The sequence below is a fragment of the Raphanus sativus genome, chromosome 1, assembly GCF_000801105.2.
Source record: "Raphanus sativus cultivar WK10039 chromosome 1, ASM80110v3, whole genome shotgun sequence".
Lineage (NCBI taxonomy): Eukaryota > Viridiplantae > Streptophyta > Magnoliopsida > Brassicales > Brassicaceae > Raphanus > Raphanus sativus.
The window spans coordinates 20,092,628-20,119,653 of record NC_079511.1 but is presented as its reverse complement, the minus strand read 5'-3'; the positions used below and the strand labels follow the sequence as shown (position 1 = coordinate 20,119,653).

General features: G+C 32.6%; 4 protein-coding genes across 8 annotated transcripts; 3 read left to right on the top strand and 1 right to left on the bottom strand.

The window, feature by feature from the left end:
* Positions 1-559: 559 nt before the first annotated feature.
* LOC108847412 (uncharacterized) lies at positions 560-1,855 on the top strand. Its single transcript, XM_018620655.1, has one exon. It carries the CDS (start codon positions 560-562, stop codon positions 1,853-1,855), a length of 1,296 nt encoding a protein of 431 aa, XP_018476157.1.
* Positions 1,856-12,268: 10,413 nt separating this feature from the next.
* On the top strand, positions 12,269-14,459 carry LOC108806373 (ABSCISIC ACID-INSENSITIVE 5-like protein 5). Of its 4 annotated transcripts, none has more exons than XM_018578478.2 (5): positions 12,269-12,404; positions 12,664-13,617; positions 13,915-13,986; positions 14,092-14,121; positions 14,236-14,459. In XM_018578478.2, exons 2-5 carry the CDS (start codon positions 12,691-12,693, stop codon positions 14,305-14,307), a joined length of 1,101 nt encoding a protein of 366 aa, XP_018433980.1. In that variant the 5' UTR covers positions 12,269-12,404; positions 12,664-12,690; the 3' UTR covers positions 14,308-14,459. The 4 variants fall into 4 exon arrangements, 3 of the variants coding, with proteins under 3 accessions (XP_018433980.1, XP_018433972.1, XP_018434005.1); XM_018578470.2 differs by having other exon boundaries at positions 12,658-13,617; XR_001942535.2 differs by lacking the exons at positions 12,269-12,404; positions 14,236-14,459 and adding an exon at positions 13,681-13,745 and having other exon boundaries at positions 12,440-13,617; positions 14,092-14,127.
* Positions 14,460-15,257: 798 nt separating this feature from the next.
* LOC108806363 (THO complex subunit 5A) lies at positions 15,258-17,012 on the bottom strand. The gene is made up of 4 exons (XM_018578458.2): positions 16,745-17,012; positions 16,072-16,669; positions 15,722-15,993; positions 15,258-15,627 (listed from the first exon to the last, which is right to left on the bottom strand). The coding sequence occupies exons 1-4, from the start codon at positions 16,922-16,924 to the stop codon at positions 15,403-15,405; spliced, it is 1,275 nt and encodes a 424-aa protein (XP_018433960.1). The 5' UTR covers positions 16,925-17,012; the 3' UTR covers positions 15,258-15,402.
* A 4,633-nt stretch (positions 17,013-21,645) lies between these two features.
* On the top strand, positions 21,646-24,625 carry LOC108806352 (uncharacterized). 2 transcript variants are annotated; one of them, XM_018578447.2, is made up of 11 exons: positions 21,646-21,785; positions 21,873-21,922; positions 22,012-22,091; positions 22,183-22,572; positions 22,674-22,804; positions 23,139-23,257; positions 23,333-23,549; positions 23,614-23,749; positions 23,834-23,928; positions 24,023-24,146; positions 24,337-24,625. In XM_018578447.2, exons 1-11 carry the CDS (start codon positions 21,691-21,693, stop codon positions 24,406-24,408), a joined length of 1,509 nt encoding a protein of 502 aa, XP_018433949.1. In that variant the 5' UTR covers positions 21,646-21,690; the 3' UTR covers positions 24,409-24,625. The 2 variants fall into 2 exon arrangements, with proteins under 2 accessions (XP_018433949.1, XP_056843330.1); XM_056987350.1 differs by having other exon boundaries at positions 24,023-24,150; positions 24,341-24,625.
* The last annotated feature ends 2,401 nt before the right edge of the window (positions 24,626-27,026 follow it).

Below are 27,026 nucleotides of genomic sequence, written 5' to 3'. Positions count from 1 at the left end.
CTATGTGTGAAGTTGTGCTGAGTCTCATTGATGTTGGAGTGGTGAACTCATGAAAGTGTTTCTAAGAAGTGACTAGTGTGGCGTGTGAAAAGACTCAGAGTTAACCTCTGGTGATCTGGTGTGTGACAGCTACTCGGCTGAGAAACAGCTACATGCTGGAGCTGAAACATTGACTATCTTTCATCTGTCTTACCATTGTGACTTTGACAACTTGCGTTCTCATCTCTACTCTCTCTGGTCAATCTTTTGAGTGGTCATATATAGTATTGGCTGCTCTGTGTGTATTTAAAAGGTGCTCAAAGTGAAACTGTGCTTTGCTACTCAAGGTTTGCTCTCTTAATCTCTCTACAAAAGTGTCTCGTCTTGGTAATAAGAGTACTGCATATTAAAGAATTTGTGATTCAGGTTAAATGGACTTTCAAGTCTCTCCTTAAACATGGGCTGATTTTATTTGGGCCCATTTGTGCTTAACTAATGAATTGCTTTAAGTGTGATAAGGAGATCTCTCTGTGTGGCACACTTCCCATTGTCGAGACACTTCCACTTCGTAACTCTCAACATGCATCCGGCGAGAAGAAGTGAGCGACTCAAAGCTACCAGTGATCCTCCGGTCAAATCATCGGCTGCTTTCAAATCTACTCCGGTTGGTTCATCGAGTTCCCGGAAAAACTCCCGAAAACGCTTCCGTCGCCGCACTCGATGTACTCCACCGCCGGAGCCTTCTGAACCAGATGCGGTATCACTCTCTGAGGGGAACTCCTCTGACAGCGACGCTGAACCCGTCGAGAACCCTGATCCCGTGCATGCAAGTGAAGAAAACGAGCCGCCTCTCGAATTGATCCCCAAAGAAGCTCGATACGCCGTGAGTCGGGATGCGTTTCAAGCTAGGGCCAGGGTGAATCCGGAGCGACTCAGGCCATCTAAGCGACCGTTCAATCCACTTTTCTCATCAAAAGCTGCTAATGAACGATTTCATGCTTTGCAATTGAGGACGTTTCTTGAGCAACAGAGTATGCCGCTTGACAATGAGGATCTTCAAGATGTCAAGGAAGTGGTTGTCAGGTCCGGTCTGATCTACACTCTCACTGATGTTGATTCGTTCTTACCTAGCTTGATCCGTGAGTTCATTGCCAATCTTGTGGATGCTAAGAAGCGAGATGGTGGAGTTGCTGTGTATGTTCGTGGATCACTTGTTGATTTCTCTCCAAGTTGGCTTGAGGAAAATATTGATGATGTGTGTAGCTTTCTCTCTGAGGGTCGTGTCTTAAGATGGGAAGACATGAGTTCCAAGTTTCTCACTAAGCTGAATCAAGTTCTCTACAAGCTGGTCTGCACAAACTGGATACCCACTACTAGCTACACTGCAATGAACCCTGAGCGTCTAAGGTTTGTGTACATGCTTCATCACCACAAGAGATTCAACTTCGGTAAACTGGTGTACAATCAAATCATCTCGATGGCTGAAGGCATTAAGACAGAGAAGACTCGTCGCATCATCTTCCCAACACTGATTCAGTGTGTCCTGCCTCCAGATGGAGGTGATGATGACTACATTGGTTTCCCGAAACCAGTGGTTAAAGACATAAAGGCCGGAAGAGGCAATGGAACTGGTTCACATCCTCCAAATCTTGAAAAAGATATTGCTCGTACTATCGCAAGCTTGAAAGCTGTTCATTTGCGTCTTAAGAGTAAGATATTATGGGGGTTGTGGGTAGATTATGTGAAAGCTGTTCACTTGGTTTTCATTTGTTTTTATCCCATGTGGCTCTCTGCAGGGGGAGATTATGGAGATTGGCAAGCTGAAGGAAGTGCAGCTGCGGGTGATCATCAGGACATGGAGGAAGACGAACACTAAGTTGTGTTGTGTGTCTGCTTTGTAGTTGGTTTTTGCTTGCTTGTGTGCAAGTCGTTGTGCCTTATTATCTTTGTATGTGCTTTGTGTCGTTAAACTCTCTTACTTATGCACTCTAAGATGTGAACTCGGATATGTTATCCTAATTTTCAGATGATAATCAAGGATAGTATTTGGTTGTGTGCTAAGTAATTGCTTGACTAATCTGTGTATGACTTATGGTAGTATGAAGTACTCTTCATTTGTCTAACAGGTTGCAGAGGTGTCACATTGAGATAAAAAGGGGGAGAATGTAAGCTCCAAGATCGGAGCTATTCTGAAGAGGAACGATGAAGTGTTACACGAGTGGTTTGGTATGTGAGATACCAGATAAAAGAGTGTTACACAGATGGTTTGGTTTGTGAAGTACCGGTTTAAGTTAGTTACAAACTGGTGACGTGGCATAGAGAGAAGCTTTGGAGATAAGCTTCGCGAAGATTTGAGACTAGCAAGATCGTGACTTGGGAGATAAGTCTTGGAAGATCAACTGATGACGTGATATCAGGAACGAGAGATTGCGTCTCAAATATATAAGGAATGAGGGCTGGTTGCTTCATTACGGGTTTTAGAGTTTTAGAAAGCGAGTGCTAGAGGTTTGTTCTGCACAGCGCATTAGGGTATTGGAGACAGGGGGAGAGTAGCTCGACCTGTCCTTGGGTAGCTTAAGAATTGGTTCGTGTCAAGTCAAGGTTGGCGTTGTGTAAAACGAATTAGACAGATCAGTTGAGATTGTCTAAGCGATTCTTAATAAAACAAGAGGATTTGTTTTGGAAGTTTCCTTTGTTATACTTTGTGGTATCCACCTGAACTTTCAGGAGCAGATGGTAAGATAGATGTTTCCCCTCTCAATATATTGCCCTCAGTGCTTTCTTTGGTTAACTCAGGACCCTGTTGTCTTTCACAGTGGTTTTCATGTCTGGATATATGCATAACCGTTCTCAACTGTTTTAGCTAACTAAGTTTGTATTTTTCTAGTTAGAAGAGCTTAAAGGTGTTGGCAGTGGTAAAACATTGATGACTCAGAAGGATGTTCCAGAAAAATCTAGTTGATATCGAGCCAAGGCAGAAAGTAAAAGAGGCGATGATCCATGCTTGGAGATCATATGAGAAGTATGCTTTGGGAAAAGATGAGCTTCAGGTATAAATTTGCTATAATCCAAAATGTTATTCAATACATAATCTAGTGACGATGTGCTCTACAAATCTAAATTAATCATGTCATTTGGTGCCTCCTCTTCCGATGTTTATGTTGAGATTGTTTTCTTCCTTGCTCTACAAAACAAACTTTTGGTCTGAAGTGATTCTTGTTTGTTTCTTTGTCAGCCTCGGACTAAAGATGGCACTGATAGCTTTGGTGGCCTCGGAGCAACTATGATAGATTTTTTAGATACTCACTATATAATGGGTCTAGATGAGCAGTTTCAAAAAGCCAGAGAGTGAGTGACTAACTGCAGGCTCTTCATGATATTGTCTTACGTGTCCATCTTTGCCAATCTTTATTTGCTTATTGTCTTTTATTTGCGGGTGGATTGCAAGTTCATTGGATTTTGACAAGGACTATGACGCCAGTATGTTTGAGACAACCATAAGGTTGCTGCTAGTGAGAGATAGTATTTTTAATAGATTAAAAGAGGAGATATACCTGCATTAGTACTGTTTCAATAGTGAAAAAAGCATGTGCTGCTAAAGATTTGATTTGTTTGTTAACTTGCGTCTCTCAGGTAGAGAAGGTTATAACAGAACTAAATAAGAACTTTCCTGCGGATGATTTACTCCCTATCTATATAAATCCTGATAATGGCAATCCATCCTACTCCACCATAACGTTTGGTGCTATGGGAGACAGGTAATTTCCTCAACCAAATACTTTTGGGTTTTGTGACCTTGACTTTGCTTTGTGACAGTTGCAAATATTTTGGTCTTGTAGCTTTTACGAGTACTTGCTCAAAGTTTGGGTGCAAGGGAACAAAACCTCAGAAGTGAAGCTCTATACCTACGAATATCGGTCACCCATTTTTCAAATCATTTGTTGGTCTAGTGGCAACATCGGAAGGCTTCTGACTGTACTGGCCCAACCTAGGTTTGGAATTCAGAAAAGCATCCGATTATTTTTTAAACTCGCTTCTGGTTTTAGATTTCCTAGGATTGGCTCTGTCTTTATGTTTTTTTTATTACAGTTCTGGTTTATAGCTTTTCTCTTTTATTCGGTAGTGGAGTTCAAAACATCTCATATACTCCCTCTGTTTTTAATTGTAAGTAGTTTTGGTTAAAAGCACAAATATTTAGGAGTTGTTATTTTTTAAAACAAAATTATTTAATCAATCAATTCAACCAATTATTAAAAACATAGCATTATTTCATTGGTCATACAATATCCAATAAATGAAAAGTTACATTGAAATATGTAAACTACTTACATTGTAAAACAAACTATTTTTGCTAAAACTACCTACATTTAAAGACAGAGGGAGTATATTAATAGATGAACATTAAACTCGCTTCTGGTCTTAGATTCCCTAGGATCGGCTCTGTTTTTATGTTTTTTTGTTACAGTTCTGGTTTATAGCTTTTATCTTTTATTCGGTAGTGGAGTCCAAAACATCTCATATATATTAATAGATGAACATTTGAATAATTATAACATGTAATTTGTACTAATTAAAAAAACATCATGTTGAATTATCAAATAATTGGAATGTTAATTTTATTTATGTGGCTGTTTGATTTGTATGCACACGCCAATTTATTACATAATAGTAACTGATTTTCTTAGTTATTTAATATATATTTATTATTTTATTATTTCATAATATGCATAAAACATAAAATAAGTAATAAATATAAAATATTTATTCGCACAAGGCATGGATCTTAACCTAAGTATGTATTTCTTTAATAATTTTAAATATTAAACATTTTCTAAATCTCAAGCGGAACAAAAGAACGACATGAGAATAAACTCCAAAATCAATATTTATATCGTGCAATAACCAAAATGAAAAAACGAAAAAATTGAAGAAAAATATTGAACATAGATAGGATTGGCATGTGCAAGTAAATTTCTCGTAACCATAAGTAACTTTTAAATTGCTAAATCATGATATGAAATATAGCTGTCATAGTTTCTTTGTAAATAAATAGTAGACATGAGATTCTTTGGTCTAAATGTTAGGTTTTTATACGATAAGTGATTTTTGATCTAAAATATTTTTTAAAATAAGATTAGCTCATCGGTAAACAAATTATGTAATTAACAAAAATGTTAAAAAAATTGTTTAAGTGCTAAAATTATTAAGTTGATGAAGAATATAAATTTTGTTTTTTCATACAAAATTTTTTAAATAACTTTTATATAAATTCATCATGCACAAGGTGTATGTCTTATACTAATTGTATTACTAATGCACTCGATTGATTGTGGAAGCCACTTTGGTCCAGTGGTTTGACCAAAAATTCTTTAATGCTTCTACATTATGAAATATGAGTTTTAATTTTCGAAAAAGACGGAATTACGCAAATTAAGGAAGAAAAATCTTTCAAGAGATTTGCAGCATGCCGCAAGAGGTACCGTCAAACCTGGATCTCATAAGGCGGCCCAGGTGATGCAGTCAGGCGTGAATCCTCATACGATAGATAGAATTGTCGATTGTAATATCGTGTGTAATATATCTCATAGTTGTAACAGCATAATTTGCAGTATTAGAAAAAAGTGCACTGGATTGAAAAATGCATTTGGCAAGATTTGATTTCTTTCTTATATGTCATCGGTCCACTTACTTCTTTAGTACTCTGATTAAAAACATATATACAAGGAGAAAAGGAAAAGGTAGTTGTAAGGAAAATACGTGTCGCATTACCGCTGTCCACAATCAACGATAATAGTAAAGGAACCAACATCGACTAGACACATGTGAAGTCAAATCTTAGCCGTTGAATGTCGCAGTAACGTGGACGGATGTTATTTCCCTTGACATCAGGCTTTGTTTGTGGGAAGATGTCAGAAACCAAAGAGTCTTCTTACCTCTTTTCATTTGTCCACGTCTCTAGTTTCCAGAGAGCCCCACTTACCATTATCAAACCACCTACCCTATTATATATTTTGTCTATAAGAATTGAATACAAGGACAATAATACTCTCAATTCACTAATTATAGTATTTTTCTTCTTGAAGGTTATCATCATTGACCAAGTAGTCTCGGTTACATTAATACTATTAAAACAGAAATATTGACATTTTGATATAGGTATAATCTAACTTTTTTAATAGTATTGATTAAACATTTCTATTAATCATTTAAAATAAATATTATACAAAAACATAAATATAACTAAAATCACACAAATATAAAGTTAAATTTCTAAAAAATAAAATAAATATCTACCCTTTTAAATTAAAAATAAATTAAAAATCTAGTTGCTAAGGATAGATCAGAATCTAGTTGCTAAATTAAAAATAAAGACAACAGTGTCCAAATGTAAAAACAAAATAACCCTATTCTCTTACCTAGTATCATTTTCTTTCTCTGTTTTTGTTTTAAATGACATTTTGATACTCTTTTTGATGAGATTTTAAATTTATTGTTCATTATGAGAAAAATGGTTATATACAAAAGGTTTCAAAGAATATGAAGGATCTAATAAATGATCTTCAAATCCAAGTAATTCCCTCCGGTATGTGTGCTGAACCAACATTGCATTTTTTGTTTTAAATGACATTTTGATACTTTTTCTCCGTTTTTGTTTTAAATGACATTTTAATACTGTTGTTTTTTTTAATGAGATTTTTAATTTATTTATCAATATGAGAAAAATGGTTATATACAAAAAGTTTCAAAGAATATGAAGGATCTAATAAATGATCTTCAAATCCAAGTAATTCCCTCAGGTATGTGTGTTGAGCCAGCATTGCATCAAACCAATAAGCTGTGGCTTCTCATAATACCTTGTAGAAAGAAGGAAGAATTGATGGATTACCCATAAGGGAGGCTCATATTTGTAAAGTGTCCATGGAGTGACATAACAAGTGAAAGACATACAATTAGTGTTGGGTTTGGACGATAATATCCTTACCGTTTGACACAAAGATCATGCCTTTAGAGACAGCACTGGCTCAATGTCAGATGGTAGGTTACTATATTGCAGCATAGACCTGCTTTTAAAACAGCTGAAGGCCACTTTTTCTGATTTTTATGAATCAATATTTTTTTTCCAACAATCAATCTCATTATATAAAATATTAAAATATATAAACAAATATCTGAAACTAAATTAAATTTTGTATATTATATAAACATATATCCACAACTAAATTGAATTTTATGATAATTTTCACTCACATGAAAGATCTGATCTCTAACAAATATTATAACAACAAACAAAAACTTTAGAGGATAATGAACATGTTATCAAGTACCTAATCAATCATGTTTTGAAAATTTTTATTAGATAGAAAATAATATAGTTTAGTTGTTGATAAATTTCAATTGATTGCAAGATCTTAATATTTCGAAATCTGTAGTTCTCTCTAAATTTTAATATTAATGTTAAATTAATTGTTAATGGTTAACTTAAATGTTAGAAATTGCACTAGTGAAATAACCTTATTTGTTATAGATACATAATTTGTTAGCAGATACATTGTTCGATGTATGGTTTGTTAATTGACATATTGTTTAGTATATATTTTCTTAGATGATACTTAATACAATAATATATCAAAACATGTAATTTGTTAAGATAGTAATAAACACTGATACACATTGATACATTGGTACACTCTTTTTCCCATTCCTTCAATTCCCTTACCCCTGTTACTGACACCATTTTTAAAATTCTTAAATCTTCATCTTTACTCATTCATCGATATCAAAATATGTGACACCTAACAAAACATATATTGCATACAAATCATGTATCTGATAACAAATCATTTAACAAACAACGTATCTACCCATACCAAGTATCAAACCATTTGTCAGCAAAACAAACCAATAATTAAAAAAATGTATAAGCTGAAAAACTATTTATCAGCTATACAAATCATGTATCAACATCATATTAATTATTTATCAATCTTTAGTATCAAACTATGTATCAGCTAACAAAACATGTATCATGTACACAAATCGTGTATCAATTAATGACAAACATGTTGTATCAGCTAACAAAACATGTAGCATATATCAAATCGTTTGCCAGATAACAAAATGATTTATAGAATAAATATATCAGATAAATTGATATTCACTCATGACAAAAAAACGCTCAAGCAAAAAATAAGAAGTAAAAGAAAAAAGTTTACCAGCAGTAGAAGCATGTCACGAGCTTGAAATTTCTCTGTTTTGATTTTGATATTAAATTATTACTAGATCATCTTTTTGGACATGAACAATTTTATTTTAAAACATTCATAAAGTGAGATTACTGTAAAGAAAAATTGTAAAATGCTGAGAATGAACAGAAGAAAAAAAAGAGTTTGGAGAAGAATGAGATTACGAAGGGAAAGAGAAGAGAGAGAGTTAGTAGAGAGTTACAGTGAAATCTGACACAACTACTTGTAGGACTGTAATTCTAGAGGTAAGGACATAAGAGGAAAGGAACAGTTGGGTTCAATTGGGAGGATAAGTCTCTAATTAGGTTACCTCATATGGGTATAGGTGCCAATTTTCTCTAGAAAGAATCCTCTGCCATATAGTTTTATCAATAAACTTGGAGAGATGCGCGATCGAACAAGCCACCCGTTGTCTTTTGTTTCAATATACCTAAAGTTTTTCAAAAATAAAACAAAATATACAAAATGACTATATTTACCCTCTATCTACTACATTTTATGTGTTTACTAGACATAATAGTCAATTAATGAAAAAGGAAATAAAATATATTGTGCAAAATACTTTCATTTGTGAATTTTCTTACAATGAATATAAAAAGTAGAGTTATTCTTGGATTCACCTTCTAGGGTAAACATTTAGGTTCACCAACCAATAAGATTGTGTTCTTTTATATTTATATCTTTTAAAAATATATTTTCAAGTTATATTATGTTTTTAAAATAAAAATTAAAAATTAAATAAAAATCGTACTAATTGCAAAAAAATATTATTTTAAAAATATTTTTGACGTCATCAGCCAAATATTAAACCCTAAATAATAAACTCTTAGGTAAACCCTAAACCTTTGAATAAATCATAAACCTTTGGATAAATTCTAAATCATTGGGTTTATGATTTATCCAAGGGTTTAGGATTTACCCAAGGATTTATGGTTTATGATTTAGGGTTTATAGTTTAATTTTTTGTTGACTGTGTTAAAAAAAAATTCAAAGATTTAAGATTTAAAATTCAAAATTTTAAGAATTACATATGAAATTATCACACTAATTTCTCTAACACATATTAATTTTTTTCTTCGTATATGTCTTCTCAAGCCTCTTCTTATTTTTTTCATTATCATTTCATCCTTCTTATCACATTTTACATGCACTGCTAATATGTTCCTATATTTTTTACAGACTTTTTTTTGCCAAATATCTCTATTTCTATCTAAGTAATAACTCAAACCTTTAAATCAATGAACCAAAAACTCATCTTAAAAAAACCCTTTTCAATCATCACTTTACCATATCTACTAATTTTTATAACGTTTCTTATATTATATAGTTTATAAATAGAAAAAACTAATTGATCAAACATTGTTGATCTTTCTATAATTTCAACAATTATTATAAGTAATTATTTGTAGTATTATAAAAATAATTTGGCCAGTGATGTTAATTTGTTTTGGACTTACTTTTTATTTTTTAGATCTAACTAAAATAATAAAAGCTAGAAATCATCGATAAATATCTCTATTTCAATGATTTCTAGCTTTTATTATTTTATAAGTCACTATTTGTAGTATTATAATAATTTTCTAAGACCTTAATAATGATTAACATGTAATCAAAAATAAAAATTAAATGACTTCAGTTTTAATAATATATTTTTAAAATTTTATAAAAGATTCATATGCTTTTATAAATACTTTTAAAATCCTGATAATTTGATTTTGTAAGAGGTAATAAATATTTTTTTAATAAAATTTATTAATGATTTATAAAGCACGTGTATACTTAATAAGATTTTAATAGTTATTATAACTTTATATAAAAATATAACTCACTATGTAAAATAAAATATTATTATATTTATTTTATCTAAATTTTCATTCATTATTTATATAGTTTATAAATATTAAATTTAATTGAAAAATATTATAAATATTTCTATAGTTTCAACAATTAGTTACCATAAATATTTGGAAAATGTTGTTGATTGATTCTAGTATCAATGCTAGCGGAGACAGACCAAGCCGCATAGAGCAGTCCAATAAGCTGGCAAATCGACAAATCTTCTAGTATCAATGCTAGCAGAGAAAACAACAATCTTTCAAGCCTTTTGTGCTAGCTCGCAGTGAATTTACTGTTATTAAACTTGATAGTTTATAATTTTAAAATCTATTCACTAAACATATTTTAAATTGTGAACTTGTGATTTTAGAATGATTTAACTGAGTTTATTAGTTAAAAGAAGAAAAATTGAAATTTCATAATTGTAGGTAAGTTATAAAAGGATTTTAAAAAATCATATTAAATTCTATAATTTATACAAAATCATCTAATTAAAATTTATTAAAAACCATTTCAATTAAACTCTAGATTTAATACACCCTTCTAAAAATAGTAGATATGTGAAGTATCACCTGTTGAAGTCCCGTTGGAAAGTATATATATATTCTCCAAATGAGAATTAATTTACATGGTCTAGATGTCACTCTTTAGAATGTAGTTGTCTATCAATCCAAAACCTCAGAATTATTTTTTGGACACAGTATTCGAAAAAACCTGTTCCAATTGAAATAAAAGCCTTCTGATTGGAGATTATGATGTTAAGAATTGTACCTAGTTTAAAGCTTTTCTGGTCCATATTCAGCCAATCAAAGTTTTATACTTTTTATTAACTTTACACCTTTACAAGTCTATTTATTTTCCTCTGGTTACATCAATTTTGTGATCCATAAATCATGGCTTTTGTTCAGTTGTGGCTACCAATTTGTAGCTTTTTTTCTTTCTAAAGCTACAATTAATATTTAGTTAGGGTCAATTTGTTGAATAATAAAAAAATTTAAAATTATGAAACTAACCTTACGTAGAGAGATAAAAGAAGAAAAAGAAGTGAGAAAAGGAAAGTAATAAGAGAAATTACCAAAAATACCATTTTCATAGTACCACTTTTCATGTTTACACTAACCATTTTTACCACTATTTTTAACGAAGGGTTTAGATTTGAAGGTTTAGGATTTAGAGTTTAGATTTGATGTTTTAGGGTTTAAGGTATATAGTTTAGGGTTTAGAGTTGAGGATTTAGGGTTTAGAGTTGAGGATTTAGGGTTTATAGTTTAGACTTTAGGGTTTAGGATATTGAATTTAGAGTATATTGTTTAGAGTTTAGGGTTTAGAGTTGAAGATTTTGGGTTTAGGGTTTAGAATTGGAGGTTTAGGATTTAGAATGTGGGATTAGAATTTTGAAAAGCATATAAAAACAAAGATATAAGAGTCTTTACCATTTTAATAAATAAGATATTTTTGAAAATGTGTATTTAGTGGTGGTAAAGATGAATAATGGTATCTTGAAAATGGTATTTTTGAAAATTCTCCAAGTAATAAAGGATGCTTAGTTTGTTAATTACATTTTTTTTTATACATTCAAATCTATTCAATTAAAATAGAATCATGTATATGTCTGACAAAAAAATAAAATCATGTCTATTTGAAAAATGTTTGGTTTAATGATATATTTTATTTATTTAATACACTATTACATCAAATTAAATTAATATTAAACAAAAATATGATTACAAAAAACTTTACAAAAACTAAACAGTTCAAAAAAAAAATTAGACAAAAGTTAAGACTCAAACATTCCACAAAAAAAAATCACAGCAACCTTTTAAAAATTTAACGATCAGAACAATCACAACTAACCAGAACCTACATATTCTAGTTTTGGTGTATAAATGTAAAAATTTAATAAAAATATGGAAAATATTAAAGTTCTACCCAATTAATTGAATAAAAATGCAAAAGCCCCATACCTCCAGAGTTGAAGATACTGAATCCATGACTGTATATGCAAAAAAAAAAAAAAGAATCCATGACCGTATATGCAAAAAAAAAAGGAAAGAAAAGAATTACATCAAGTCAGAACAAAATAAACAATGCATAAAAGCTAAAAAGTGATAGTGACGCGAAACTAGTATTTTGTACTATTTAATTTACAAATGTTAGTATTTTTTTTCTTTTGTCAAACAAATGTTAGTATATATTTATATGGTTAGGAGACAGAGAGACACTTGGCCGAGCAGACAAAGAAACTACTCACACCAAAAGAAGCAACATCAAACAGTTTTTTTTTCTTTTTCATTAGTTTTTGAGCAACGACGACGAAGTACACGGATTAATCCAAAAAGGTTACAGGTAACATTTACTCTCTACTTGTGGATAAGTAAGTACCACACCATTAAGCTCGAGGCTTGCTCATCTTCTCTTAATTATTTCCATTTATATCTCCACATTAATTTTGATAAATCACTAATCTAGCCTATAATTTTGATTCTGATGCTATCAGCTCTATCAAAATCTCGTGGAATCTGTTAGTGTATTTATTTTCTCTAGATCTTCTCTGTGTGTTCTGATCTGATTCTGTGAAATGCATGATTTTGATGACAAGGGTTAGTGGGAAGCAGATTCTTGAGCAAGTAAGATGAATTTCAAGAACAACAACAACATGGGGAACGAACCACCAGGAGGCGGAGGAGCGTTGACCAGACAAGGTTCGATATACTCGTTGACATTCGACGAGTTTCAGAGCAGTTTAGGTAAAGATTTTGGGTCAATGAACATGGATGAGCTGTTAAAGAACATATGGACTGCTGAAGAAACACAAGCCATGTCTGTTGCTGCTTCAACTAGTGGTGTCATTCCACTTGCTCTTGGAAGCCAAGAGGGTCTTCTGCCGTTGCAGAGGCAAGGCTCCTTGACTCTGCCCCGAACCCTTAGCACCAAAACGGTTGATCAAGTGTGGAAAGATCTCAGTGGAACAAACTTGACTCAGTCTCAGTCTCAGACGTTAGGTGAAGTAACTCTAGAGGAGTTCTTGGTACGTGCTGGCGTTGTGAGAGAGGAAGCTCAGATTGCTGCAAAAGATGTTAACGTGGGTTTCTCTGTCCAGGCTTCTCCTCAAGTTGTTCCCGGTTTGATGGGGAATCTTGGTGCCGAGACTGTGAATCATACACAAGTTCAAGGTTCTAGTTTGCCTCTGAATGTAAATGGAGCTAGATCTACATACCAGCAACAGCCAATCATGCCAAAGCAACCTGGTTTTGGGTACGGAGCACAAGTTGGTCCTGGGATAAGAGGTGGTCTTATGGGACTAGGGGATCAGTCTCTAACGAACAATATGGGCTTAGTCCAAGGCGTTGTTGGTGCTGTGTCTCCCGTTACGCCACTGTCAGCAGATGGGATAGGGAAGAGTAATGGTGATTCTTCATCGCTCTCTCCGTCTCCTTACATGTTTAATGGTGGTGTGAGGGGTAGAAAGAGTGGTGCTGTAGAGAAAGTTGTTGAGAGGAGGCAAAGGAGAATGATAAAGAACCGAGAATCAGCTGCTAGGTCACGGGCCAGGAAACAGGTAAAGCGTTTTAAATCTACATCTTTTAGTTAAGTGTCTTGTCTAATACAGTGTAGTAAACAGAATCATTGCTAACGTTCGGGGTGACACGGAGGTTGTATTTGAGGGTTCAAGTTCATCAGGAAGTTGTAGTGACTCCATTTTTTGTTTTTTTTGGTCTTTCTTTTAAATCTTTTGGGGGAAGCTAAAGCGTGATTGGTCCTACCAAAGCATTCAAAATATCAGGGAGTCGAAATGTTGTGAATGGCACTCTAGTATATCTCATAAGCTTCTCAGTAGTGCTTGTTTGCTTTGTAGGCTTATACCGTGGAACTTGAAGCTGAAGTTGCTAAGCTAAAGGAAGAGAATGAAGAGTTACAAAGAAAGCAGGTTTTCACAAACCATATATAATCATAGAGCATCACATCTCTTCAAATGATACATCATACATTCATTGATTCTAGTTTCTCACTGTAGCCCTTGTGTGTTCTACAGGCAAAGATTATGGAAATTCAAAAGAATCAGGTAATTATTCTTAAACTCATAGCTCTGTTTCACACTAATACCGCATTTATTAGTCTCTAAACCCCACATTTCATAACTAAACTTACAAACTCGGTTGTTTCCCATGCTGTGTAGGAGATGGAGATGATGAATATTCAAGGAGGTGCAAAGAAAAGGCTGAGGAGGACAGAGTCAGGACCTTGGTGAATCATACTTAGTTTCTGTAGATAAATAATCCCATGTGTTTAGTTTGAAGACAAAAGAGAGAGAGTTGCATTGTTTATTTTGTAAGCTCTTTCCATATGTGTTCTCTTATACATACACAAAGTTATCATAATCTCTTACTTTAATCAGACCAAGACGCTCTCAGTCTTTCTCTTCATTACAACTTCAAAATGTAGTTCTTATTTTGGGAGATACTAATTTAGTTTTAAATAAACTCTAGAAAAAACTAAAGATTTGTCAGTTTCTTGTCAGAAACTATAAGATTATTCTTAGGAGGAGGAGGCAACTGCAAATACAAAGACACACAATACTTAACGTGTATGCATATCGGATTTACAAATACGGAGGCCTTATAAGCAGAGGCCTTCACCGTTTATGAGCATCGTGTCCCTTGACCATCCTTCATCCCCTCGGTCATGACTTGGTTCTTAACCAAGGCGCACCCCGTCTAGGCCATCCCTTCGACCATCCCATTTCCGTCCAACCACAAGCTTCATCACTTGGTCTGTCGAAGGCCGAGGCATACGATGCAACCATGGTTTGACTTTGAACCAAACGTTAACCATGCAAGTGTCCATAACCAGTCATGAACTATTTTAAATCGTGTTCTCATAACATCAACCAGTCATCAAACCAACCCTTATTTCCGAATGTTGATTATATGGTAGGTTCTCTTATGATCACCATAACAAGCTTGAACACTTTCTATTTGACAATCTATAGTTTCATGTTCTAAAAGCAAAATTCATTAATGTTAGTGGTCTCAAAAAGTGATTCTGTTGTGCAATGTTCTAGCTGTACCAGATATATCAGGATAGAGTAGAGGTGAAAAGGATTTGATCCACTTCATTGACTAGAGTTTAGGAGATAAGGATTACTACTTAGCGCCAATAAGTTGTCGGAATCTTGATCCCACTGACCAAACACCTACATCTGCTAATATGCTACATTCATTCTGTTTGATTGTTCCTGTTGTGTGGCATTACAGTCTAACAATGTGCGAAGAGCTACAAATACCATGAAAGTCTTCAAATACAGAGAATCAAAACATTTATAAGACATACAGAATCATGTGACTCACATACCCCCTTTTTTCTGAGACCGTATCCTTCTTAGAACAGTCTGCACATTGTGCTGATCGGATACAGAAGCTGTATCACTGTTTTGAGTATCCTTGCCAGTTACAAACGGTGACATTTCAGGTAAAACTTCGATCCCAGCCAAATGTTGTGCCCACTTATATGGCCTCGATGTTGTGCTCTCATCAAAGGCATGATCATCACCAAGAATGAGCTTGGTAGACTGAGTAACAAGCCAACAAAAGAAAGTGGGTACGAATGGTTTCAAGAAAATAGTCGGTCGGTATAAAATTAGATCTGAGCGTATATATATGTACCTGATGAGGAGGCTCAAGCCCAGCATCGTCTGGAAACAAGTTGCACAGGATATTTTTCTCTAGTCCATCCTGAGACTCTTCAATGCCAACACATACAACATTCAACTTCAACAAGTACTCAAACTTGAGCATAACAAGCTTACGTGACTTCGGATCTGGAGTCTCATCCTCATAAACGTGGAGGACAAGTTTAAGAGGATGGACTGCTTCATCTGAACTCTCTGTCCTGGGTCGCTTCCTTTGCCTTTTTCCATTATCATCATCAGAGCTCTCTACAACATTGAAAAATACATAATAAACACACTACATTCACTTCTTTACATTAACCAAAGTCTCTCACAGTTCCTAACCTGCTTGCTGCTTAGCATAACTCTGAGCATCCTTAAGACTCCCAGACACCTCGACATCTATCCTCTCTTCAAAAGCTTCCTTCTGAGCCATGAACTTTGAATAAACGACGTAAAGCGGCGGAGGAAGAAGCTCAGCTAGATCATGATACCTAAGCTTCTTGGGACTGGGCAAACACAGCTGGCTCTGTACTGGCAAAGACGCTTTCTTGAGAGACTTGAGAAGCAACGGAAGAGTGGACAGGAACTTGCTACGCTCCGCGTTAGCTTCCAGCAAAGACTTCTTACGTTGTTCCAACTCAGCTCGAAGCTTGCACACCTCTTTCCTCTGATGGAGCTCAAAGTTGAGTCTTTTAAGCATCAGATCATGGTTTGAGAGGGATTGAGATTTGATTGGTTGGGGAGCGTCTGTGAAGAAGTCTTGTTCGGATATGAGATCGATGTTGGGGTACTTGGATTTGAATTCTCTGGAGGATGTGGTGGCTTTGAGGTAATGGCTCTTCTCGTACATGAGATTGTGAAGCTGCAATGCAGTCAAATCAATTGGAGACTCCGTCTCTGTTTTCACTCTCTCTTCTTCAATCAGAATCGCACGATTCGCCTACGAAATTGAATTAATTGAGATTATTAATGGCAGAAAGGGAAGAAAAAGCAAAACCCTAGTAAGGTTACGAACCTGACGGAGGTTGATGAAGTTGAGAAACATCTGGGTGAGGAGTTCGCGATTCTCGGATTTGGGGGTTCCCTGTTTCTTGATGGAGAGCATCCTCGCGATGATTTCTTCGATGGAGGATTTGCTTTCTCGGAGTAGCTCTAGCGGCGGTTTCTGGGAAGCAGCCATCGTGTCTTTTGCCATCTCCGATTGCGTTATTCCACTCTTCGGAGATGCTTTAAGACAGCGGTTCCTCTTTCTCCATCAGATTTATAATTTAGCCCTTCAAAAAATTATAAGATTTTGTTATATAAAATTGGGCAATTATCTTAAATAGCCATTTTTAAATTTTTGTCATAAAAATAGTTTTTCAAAAATAAAATGATCAAAATGATTTTTTCCTGTTTTGAAAATTTTAATTTTAATTTTTACTTTTTAAAAACTAGGTGGTTTATCCGTACATGCATGCATAATTTTATTTGAAATATTTATTAATTCAAAATTATAATAATAAGTTATTTTTATGTTATCAAAATATTGTGTTGGAATTTTGAAAATACTCATATATTTGAAATATTTTAGAAAATAAATTTATATAAATATTTTTGATTGAACAATATCTAATTGTAAATTGTTTTATATTTCAATTTTTAACTTTTAAAAAATATTATTTTCAGATAACAACACAATATATATATATATATTATCTTTTTGACAATATTAATTTATAATCTAATATAACATATAAATATAATATTATTAACGTAAATTTCGTTTTTAATTATATAATAAATTATATAAAAAATCATTAAAGGTAACAACGAAATTAACGGCTCTAATTTTTAACATGAGAGCTTTGTTACGAATAATCACTTCGCAAATAACTTTGGGCAAATCTCTAAAATAGCATTTTTTAAGTTTTTGTCACAAAAATAGCACTCAAAATAATAAAATGACCAAAATAGCACCTTTTTGTTTTGAAAATTTTAATTTTTAATTTTAATTTTTAAAAATTTGAATACATTCCTAAAACCCCACCCCTTAACTATAAACCCTAAGTCTTAGATTAATTAACCCAAGGGTTATAAATGCATTTTTACCCTTTAATAAAATTTATTTTTGTCATTTTCCTCCTTGTGATGCTATTTTTGTGACAAAAACTTGGTTTGATGCTATTTTTGTCTTTTTCTCAATAACTTTTATAATAATTTTTAAAAATATTATTTTCAGATAACAACACAATATGTATGATTTTTGACAATATTAATTTATAATCTAATATAACATATAAATATAGTATTATTAACTTGAATTTTTAAAATTTAAAAATATTATTTTCAGATAACAACTTAATATATGTAAGAATTAACTTTTATTTTTGACAATATTAATTTATAATGTAATATAACATATAGATAATTTAAGTTAAATTAAAATTCGTTTTTAACTTCAACTTTTTTAAAAAATATTACTTTCAGATAATAACACAATATATATAAGAATTATCTTTATATTTTTGACAATATTAATTTATAATCTAATATAACATATAAGTATAATATTATTAACATAAATTTCGTTTCTAATTATATAATAAATTATATATAAAATCATTAAGGGTAATAGCGACATTAACCGCTCTAACTTTTAACGTGAGAGCTCCGTTGTGAAAAATCACTTCACAAACAATAATACGAGAGAAACACAGATACCATTTTAACATAGCCAAATTAAAAATTAAAAATCAATGTCTCCTCTCTTTCATCTTCTATTTTGTCTATATAAACACTATGCCATGCTTCTTCATCCATACACCTTCTCAACTTCATCCTTCTTAATTCATACACCTTCTTCATCCATACTCCATATACCTCCTCTCACTCACCATGAAACCTTCTATCGAAACTATCATCAATGCTATGAAGGAGGCAATCACTTGTGGTTCAATCCCCACAAACAAAGCCAAGACGGTGCAAGCTCACAGTGCGATAGTGGATGCGTTGAAGGCCAATAAGGGGAAAAAAGGGAAGCTTCCTAAGGGGACTATCAAGCATGAGGAGTGGGTTTCTGGTGACAGTTCTGTGAACAAGAAGCCCTCTTCTTCCTTTTCATACCTGAAAAGGACAACTGCGGCAATAAGAAAAAGTGACAAAGAGCTATCATTGAGAACGGAGAACAACCAGGGGGAGGAGAATCACGGGGATGTGTACATACCTCAGACCCTTTAGGACTGGGAGCGTGAGCAGTGAAGTATCAAGAAGAAGAAGAAGAAGAAGAGGTCTAGTGATGTTCTGTTTCTGTAGCTAGTTTATAATGCTAGGTGTGTTGTCAGTTTATATATTTTATTAAAATATATATGTTTATTATTGTATTAAATTTTGAAAATACTAACAAAAATATTTTTGATTTTGAAATCTTATATTTTTGTTACCACTTTTTGTACACTTATTTTTACTTATATTTTGCTCATATTTTCCATTTATTTTCCATTATTTATATTTTCCATTACATATATTTTTTTTCATTTATACTATTTAAACATAAATAATAAATAATTTACTTACAAAAAGTAATAGTAGGATCAATACATTTACTATTAGATTGAAATAATAATAATATATATTCTCATTAAAATAATATGATTAATATAAGTTCGTTTTATTTTAATATATATTTTTAGATTTTAGATAATTATTATTTAATATTAATTTTAATAATTTTAGCTGATAAAAAATGAAAATTAGTTTTTTATTTGTTGTTAATTTATGTTTTATTCATTAAGGGTATGAATGATATTGACCATTCTTTAATTTTAAAATATATTTTTAGATTTTGGATAATTCTTATCATTATTAATTTTATTTACTTATGTAATAAAAAATAAATTCTTTTTTATTTTGTAGGTAGTTTATATATTTATCTATTAAGATATAAACAATATTAATCACTCTAATTTTTTTATTTTAAAATATATTTTTATATTTTGGATAATTCTTATCATTATTAATTTTAATCAATTACCTAATCATGAAATTAAATTTCGTTTTTATTTTATGGATAATTTATATGTTTATTCATTAAGGGTATAAATGATATTAACCAGTCTAACTCTTAACGTGAGAGTTCCGTTGCGAAAAATCACTTCGCAAATAATAGTATAGATATAGATTTGAACACATTCTTAAAACCCTACCTCTTAACTTTAAACCATAAGTCTTAGATTAATTAACCAAATGATTATAAATTTATATTTACTCTTCAATAAAATCTGTTTTTGTCATTTTCTTCCTTAGGATACTATTTTGTGAAAATAAACTGAAAAATTTATCTAAGAGAATTTTGACGTCAAATCCCTTAGGTGACCCGGTTTCCAAAATTCTATAATAACCCCATATTTTCTGCTTTTTATTTTAAATTAAATTTAAATAAAAGCAGTAAAAAATCTATAACCCTAAAAGTTCATCTTATTTACGAACCTACCCAGTTAAATTTGAATACATATTTATAAATCCAAAATCCGACCCAGATCGATTTGAATTTTTTAATATTTAAATTTAATTTTATTAGTTATACTAGTTATATTAGTTGTACATAGTTGAACAAGTTGTACACTTAAACTAGTTGTATAGTTGTATTAGTTGTGCAGTTGAACATGTTGTATAATTTTATTAGTTACCACTGACAAAGAAAGTGAAACTTCTCACTCCGATGGACAATATTAGCAAACAAATCTGAACGAAACTTTCGAGGTTGTAATGTCCAACAAGACCAAACTGCAAATCCGTCTAGATTTTAAATGAAATAATGTTTTATTAGTTAAGTATAACTAATACCATTAGAACGTATATAACTTGCATATGGTGATATTTGTTTTCAACATATAAATGATGCTATGTAAAATGATGATGTAAAACCAATAAGATATATTGGTCTAGTCTTCTTTCACTTGCATATATCAAATGCATGAATAGTTTCCATAATATTTGTTTTGGATAATGATTTGCTTATAAGTTGTATTAGTTATAATAGTTATATTATTTAATAGAAAAATACATCTTCATCTTTTTACTCCCGAAGCTAAAGAAAACAATTGAAAAGCTGGAAAATTCGAAGTAAAAAGAAATTTAGTAGAGTATACTGCATAATATGATGTTAAAAAATCATAAGTTCGAAAATGATGCATAAACATTCGTGTTTGGTGTCTGGATTACAAGACTAATATCCAACTCGTACACTCTTTTAGTGTTTAGATTACAATATATTAAATGTTAAAAAATATGAAATAATTCTATTGTGAATATAAAAAAACAATATAATGGTTGGTTCTTATTTATATAAAATATTTATACATATACATTATTAATTTAAAACTTTAATGGACCAAATTTTTATAGATAATTTTTCTTTAAAATTATTATCTTATTATTTTATCGATCTATGTCATATTTTAAACATGTCTAACTTGAAATTGGAGAAATTTATTATTTATAGTGTTTATTAGTTTATCGAGTATTAATTTACAAAATTTCTACTTTAATTTTATTACTAGATTCTGACTTGCCCTTTTAGAAAACATGTATATTTTTGTTAAATTTTTTTTTGAAAATTTAGTTTTTATATTTGAATTTTCTTTGTAATCATATTTGTATTTAATATTAATTTACAATTTGATATAAAAATCCCTTAGATAAATAAAATCTATCAATTCCTGTTTTAATGGAATAGAAGATATATATTTAGTTTTGAACCAAAATAATAAAACGATGTAAAGAAAAAAAAAACACAATTCCAAAACGGCGGCGTTTCGGTAGAAGCAATTACACAATTCCCTCAACGGAGGCGCTTAAACTAGCTCAAGCGGCGGCCGACAAGAAGAAAAAACACTAGCTCAAGCGGCGGTTTCGCTGACCTCGCTCTGACCTTATCTCATAATAATAGAGTTAGGGGTTTTGATACCTATTCCTGAAAGAATGGGGGTGGTCGGAAGTGAAGAAGCAGAAGAAGAAGAAGGTGCATCAATCAAAGCTCTTGGCTCTCTCTTCAAGCTTACTCAAATCCATCTATGGTATATATCTCTCTTTACACGTTATTAGAGAAGTTCGAGCTTTTCTCTTCTTCTGATTCTCTCTCTCTCGTCTGTTTGAATACTCAGGGAAGATGGGTCGACAGATACTCGTTTGGTTCCTCTCTTCCATGAACACAGTATGTCTTTACTCTTACCTTACTGGGTCAGTTTTAGTCTCTACTACAATGATTGTTGATTGATTTTTTCTTTTTCTTTTTGGGTAAAGAAAACAGGTCTGAGGACGTGGGATTGATACAAGAGATGAAAGCTCTGGGTCTTCCTGTTGCTTTTCAGACTAATAAGGAGGTAGCTTTGTCTCTATCTATCAAAAGTTCTTGCTTTTTTAAATTAAAAAAGTTTGTGTTTACATGCTGAAGATTTCAACAATGTCATGCAGTGGAAGAACAGAACAAGGTCTATCCCCCAAAAGAAAAGAATCAAGGATCGATCAGACCAGGTTAATGTTGATGTTGCATCCCCTCTGAGTTTGTTGGTATCTGATTGCTCTTCAGTTCATGCTGAGGTTGATGGACCCTGTGTGGAAAACGAAAACGATCAAGTTGTTTGCTTGGGAGATGGAGATAGAGATTATTTGTTGACATCTGAGGCAACAGTTTCTCAGAGCTACGAACTCGGTGCTGAGCATGGCTCTAGTGAATGGAAAGTTTACTGGGACTCTTTCTATGGACGAAGTTACTTTTACAACGTTAACTCACAAGAGTCCACATGGCAGCCACCTCTTGGGATGGAGCATCTTGTAGCTTATAGCCATGAATTGCCTATAGAGGTGAATGAGATGGAGGCCTACCTTTTATTTTATCATTCTTGTGAAATTTCAGGAGATTTTGTTTAGTTACTGTTTTTTTTTTTTTTTTTTTTGGAATTAAGGTAACAGAGAAGCCATGTGATGACCTGCTCAGAACTGTACCTGTCGATGGTGTTCCCCCTGAACAGGCTGACGATCTTGGTGGAGTTTGTCAAATTCAATGTGAAACAGAAGCTCTAGAAGAAGTTATCAGGTATTGCAATTCAACATAATGCGGTCTTTCTTCCTTCTGTTTATTCTTTTCGTAGTAGCCATTGATCAATACGTTGCTGTACTAAATAGAATGTCTCAATCTTACTGAGTGTAGTACTAAGCATTGATATGAAAACTTGGGTTGCAATACTGAGGCATGATTACAAGAAGAGTTGTTTTGGTACAAATTTAGTTTAAGAGTGTTTTTTTTTTGTCATGCTCTTGTTTGAAGCCAACATTTAGTTATGTTGCAATATTACATATCTATGAAAAAAATTAAATATTTAGTTGTGCCTCTTTAACAACAGCTTTCTAACATTTCACTGTGTTTCCAGTTTGAATGATACAAACCAAGAAGAGGGAAACGATGCATCTGTTGTAAAATCAACTAAGAAGGCTAAAAAGAAGACAAGAAGAAGTCGAGCCAAGAAGATATTCTCATGTTCGAACACAGGTTTGTTACATAACTTTGAATTCTTATAACTGCATCTGGTTTGTTGTGAAAATCTTAAAACTCTTCTATGAGCAGGTGTTCCTGACGAATATTCTGATGTCCTTGGTAAGTATTGGTGCCAACGATATCTCCTCTTCTCCAGATTTGATGAAGGCATCAAAATGGACGAGGAAGGATGGTTTTCTGTCACTCCTGAAGCTATAGCTAAGCATCATGCCACTCGGTGTAGCGGAGGCGTAGTCATTGACTGTTTTACAGGAGTTGGTGGAAATGCTATTCAGTTCGCTTCAAGGTAACTTGATATACACACCTTTTTTTTTCACAAAGATTCTATCTGATGTGTTGTGCCGTTTTAGGAGTCATCATGTAATTGCAATTGATTTGGATCCAAAGAAACTTGATTTGGCAAAGCATAACGCTGCCATATATGGCGTTGCTGATAAAATCGACTTTGTGAAGGGAGACTTCTTTGACTTGGCTCATTACTTGAAGGTTTCTTTCTTCAACTCGTCTCATTTTTCTTTTGGTTTTAAAAGTTTTTTCTTTGACTTGGCTCATAACTTGTACATTGTGCAGGCAGGCACTGTCTTCCTATCGCCTCCATGGGGAGGCCCTGATTATCTTAAAGCGAGTACGTACGACATGAAGACAATGCTGAGACCTCGTGATGGGTATATCTCATGGTTATATACTATGTGTTTTTTTGAGATCTTAATCTCTTTCCATGATAAGTAATATTTCCTCACTGTACCTTCAATGATGCAGAGACGCTCTATTTACTGCGGCAATGGACATTGCATCGACTGTCATTATGTTTCTTCCTAGAAATGTTGATATTAACCAATTGGCAGAGCTCGCCTTATCAACATCTCCTCCATGGTCACTTGAGGCAAGTCATTTTTTCTTATAGCTTTTTCAGAATAAAAATATATTTTTTTGTTTTAGAAAGGCATTCCAATATGGATTCTGAGCATGGTTCTTTTACATTGAAGAAGAATAAATGTTATTTGGTATATATATGGCCGAATATTTCAGCTCTTAGTAACATATGTCTAACAGGCAAGCTCCAATGTTTTCAGGTAGAAAAGAACTACTTAAATGGGAAGCTGAAGGCAATAACAGCATACTACTTCAGACAAGATGGTTGTTAGAACTAGAAATAAGACAGACCTTTCTCACCCATTCAATGCATGAATGCCACATGTTTCTGCATTTGTGTCAGCTTGTGGAATTCAAGTGAATAACAATGGATTTAGAATCATAGTTTTATGCGTTTGTATATAAAGCGTGTTTTGTATGGGTTATTACTCCGCCTCTCATAACACATTTCTTCAAACTGTAAACTTGTGAACTTCTGCAAGAAACATCTACTGTTACTGTCCATAACATCTGCTGAGCTAGAGCGGCCAATGTGGATGTATCAGATAATATATATTAGTCAACTGGAATCGGATCTGAACCAGTCAACTGGAACCAGATTGAAACTTTCAAATAATCCTAAAAGTTTCTATATTTCTATATCTGGAATAAAAAAATCGCAACCAAACCAAAAGTTGAATGGGTATGAAAAAAATATATATATATATTTAAAAATTATTTGAAGTACCTAAAATTATCCAAAAGTATTAAAATAATTTAATCCAACTATCCAAAATAATCCAATCCGAGATTTATATCTGAACTATCCTAATTATTCGATATTTTATTCAAAATAACTGATATTTCATCTGAATTATTCAAAATAACCAAACCAAAACTAAACACGACCCGTATTTTTTGTTGTTAGGAAGTTCATAACTTTACTATCCAAACCGATCTGATTTGATCCATACAAAAACTGATAGTTCCTTAGTAGATTCTAAAATTGCATACCCAAACCAACAAAAGCCAAAATAATTAACCCAAACCAAATTGATATCTGAAACGCCCAAACTGATTCTTAAAAGCATTTCACATCAAACCGAACCGAACTGAACTGGTAACCAAATTATTTTCAAAAGAATTTCACACCAAACCAAACTCAAAACAAAAAGTGAATGGAAACTAAAATTTTTGGTTCGGCTAAATCCGCTGGGATTTGTTGTTATTCTATTGTATTCTATGTACTTTATATGGGTTATTTATATCTTTGTCTATCCTTTTTCAAAGTTTGAGAGTGCTATAGTTGAAAAATATTTAAGTTTCTGTTTCGAGATTGCATTTGAAGCATGAAGGTTTTGTTTATTATTGAGTTAGAACACTTGTTCTTTTTTTTTTTTCTTTTGAGGATTTTATGTTTTGACAATTGCATTTGAAATTTGATCATAAAATAAATTTACTTCTGAATTTTAAATTATGTTGCTTTATTTTCAAAGTTCAATTAATGTTTCATGCATTAATATATTTGTTAGTCAATTGTATTAAATTTTTATGTCTCCTTTCTCCTAACGTCAAATTCTAATCATCCCACTAATCTTTTTGTTAAAACAAACTAGGCCTGCTCGGTTTTCTGAAACCCAACAGAACCGTCAGTTTTTGGACTAATGTATATATTTTTTTTCTTTTCACGAATGTATATTTGTTTTAAGTCTTTTACTTTTGATTTATCTTGTTTATTTGCCAAGATGTCAGTGTTAGTTATAATTTTTGTTTGTTTGTGTGTCTTAGAGTGTTACAATATTAGTGTAGTGCTATAAATAATTCTTTTACGACCGTTTAAGGTTCATTATGGCACTTAACTTGCTTATAAAGACATTAGCTCACTATGTTTGTAAAGTTGTGATTGTATTTTAGTCTCCTTCGGTTTATTAAATAGAACATCTACACTTGTAAATATAGTATAATTATATTTCGCTTAAAGATTCATCTCCAAATCTGGAACCTCGGTACATCTTTTTCCACTTCTTTATCTCATCCTCTCTCTCTTTTCCTTCCCCCTGATAACCTTCCAACTATCTTTCACCTCCCACTTAGCCACCTCCTTTATATGTCGATGGAATCCATTACTGTTGTTTTCTCGATCGTACAACTTCTGACCAAAATTCAAATATTTTAATAATCCTCTCTTTCCCAATCGGAACATCACCACAAGCTCAGCCAATTGTTCTTGCTACCGAAAAGAGAGCTAAACTTTATTCTCGATTGCCCTAGTACCTCCTATGTTCATTCTATTTTACCCCACCAATTAAAAACATTATAATTTTTATTATATTTTAATAAAAAACATGGTGAAAATCGGTATTGCCCTTAATGAAACCAAGTATTTAGAAGATCCAACCTAACTATTTGACCTGATCCACTATAACCCAGATGACCCGCGTGTTACTATCCCTTCCCCCTTTGTCGTCTCGTTTTCAACTTCTCATTTTATCTCAACTCCTCTCCTCCTCCGAAAACCCTAGAACCTACGAAGATGATGAAGTCCACCGCGTTCACCGCTTCTTCTCTGGTCTTCCCTTAATCCCTCTTGTCTTTTCTTTCACTGATTTCATAATTTCCCCAACCCAAACCCGTCTGTAACCCTAGATTCGACCAAAACAATCGACAAAATTAATCGAATCAACTGCTCCTGCTCTCTTACGTCGTATTCCATTCTCCCTCTTCTTACGGAACCCTAGACTTTGTCTTCTATCTTCTCTTTTCGTTCTAGTCTCTTCCGTGTAAAAAGGTATGTTCATTCTCCAATTTTTGATTGATTTTGCTGTGGGTCTGAAAGGATTGTGGTTGAAAAGGTCCGGTTGAAAATCGGTTAGGTTCAGATTTTTTTCAGAATTTAAATATGAATTTGAGA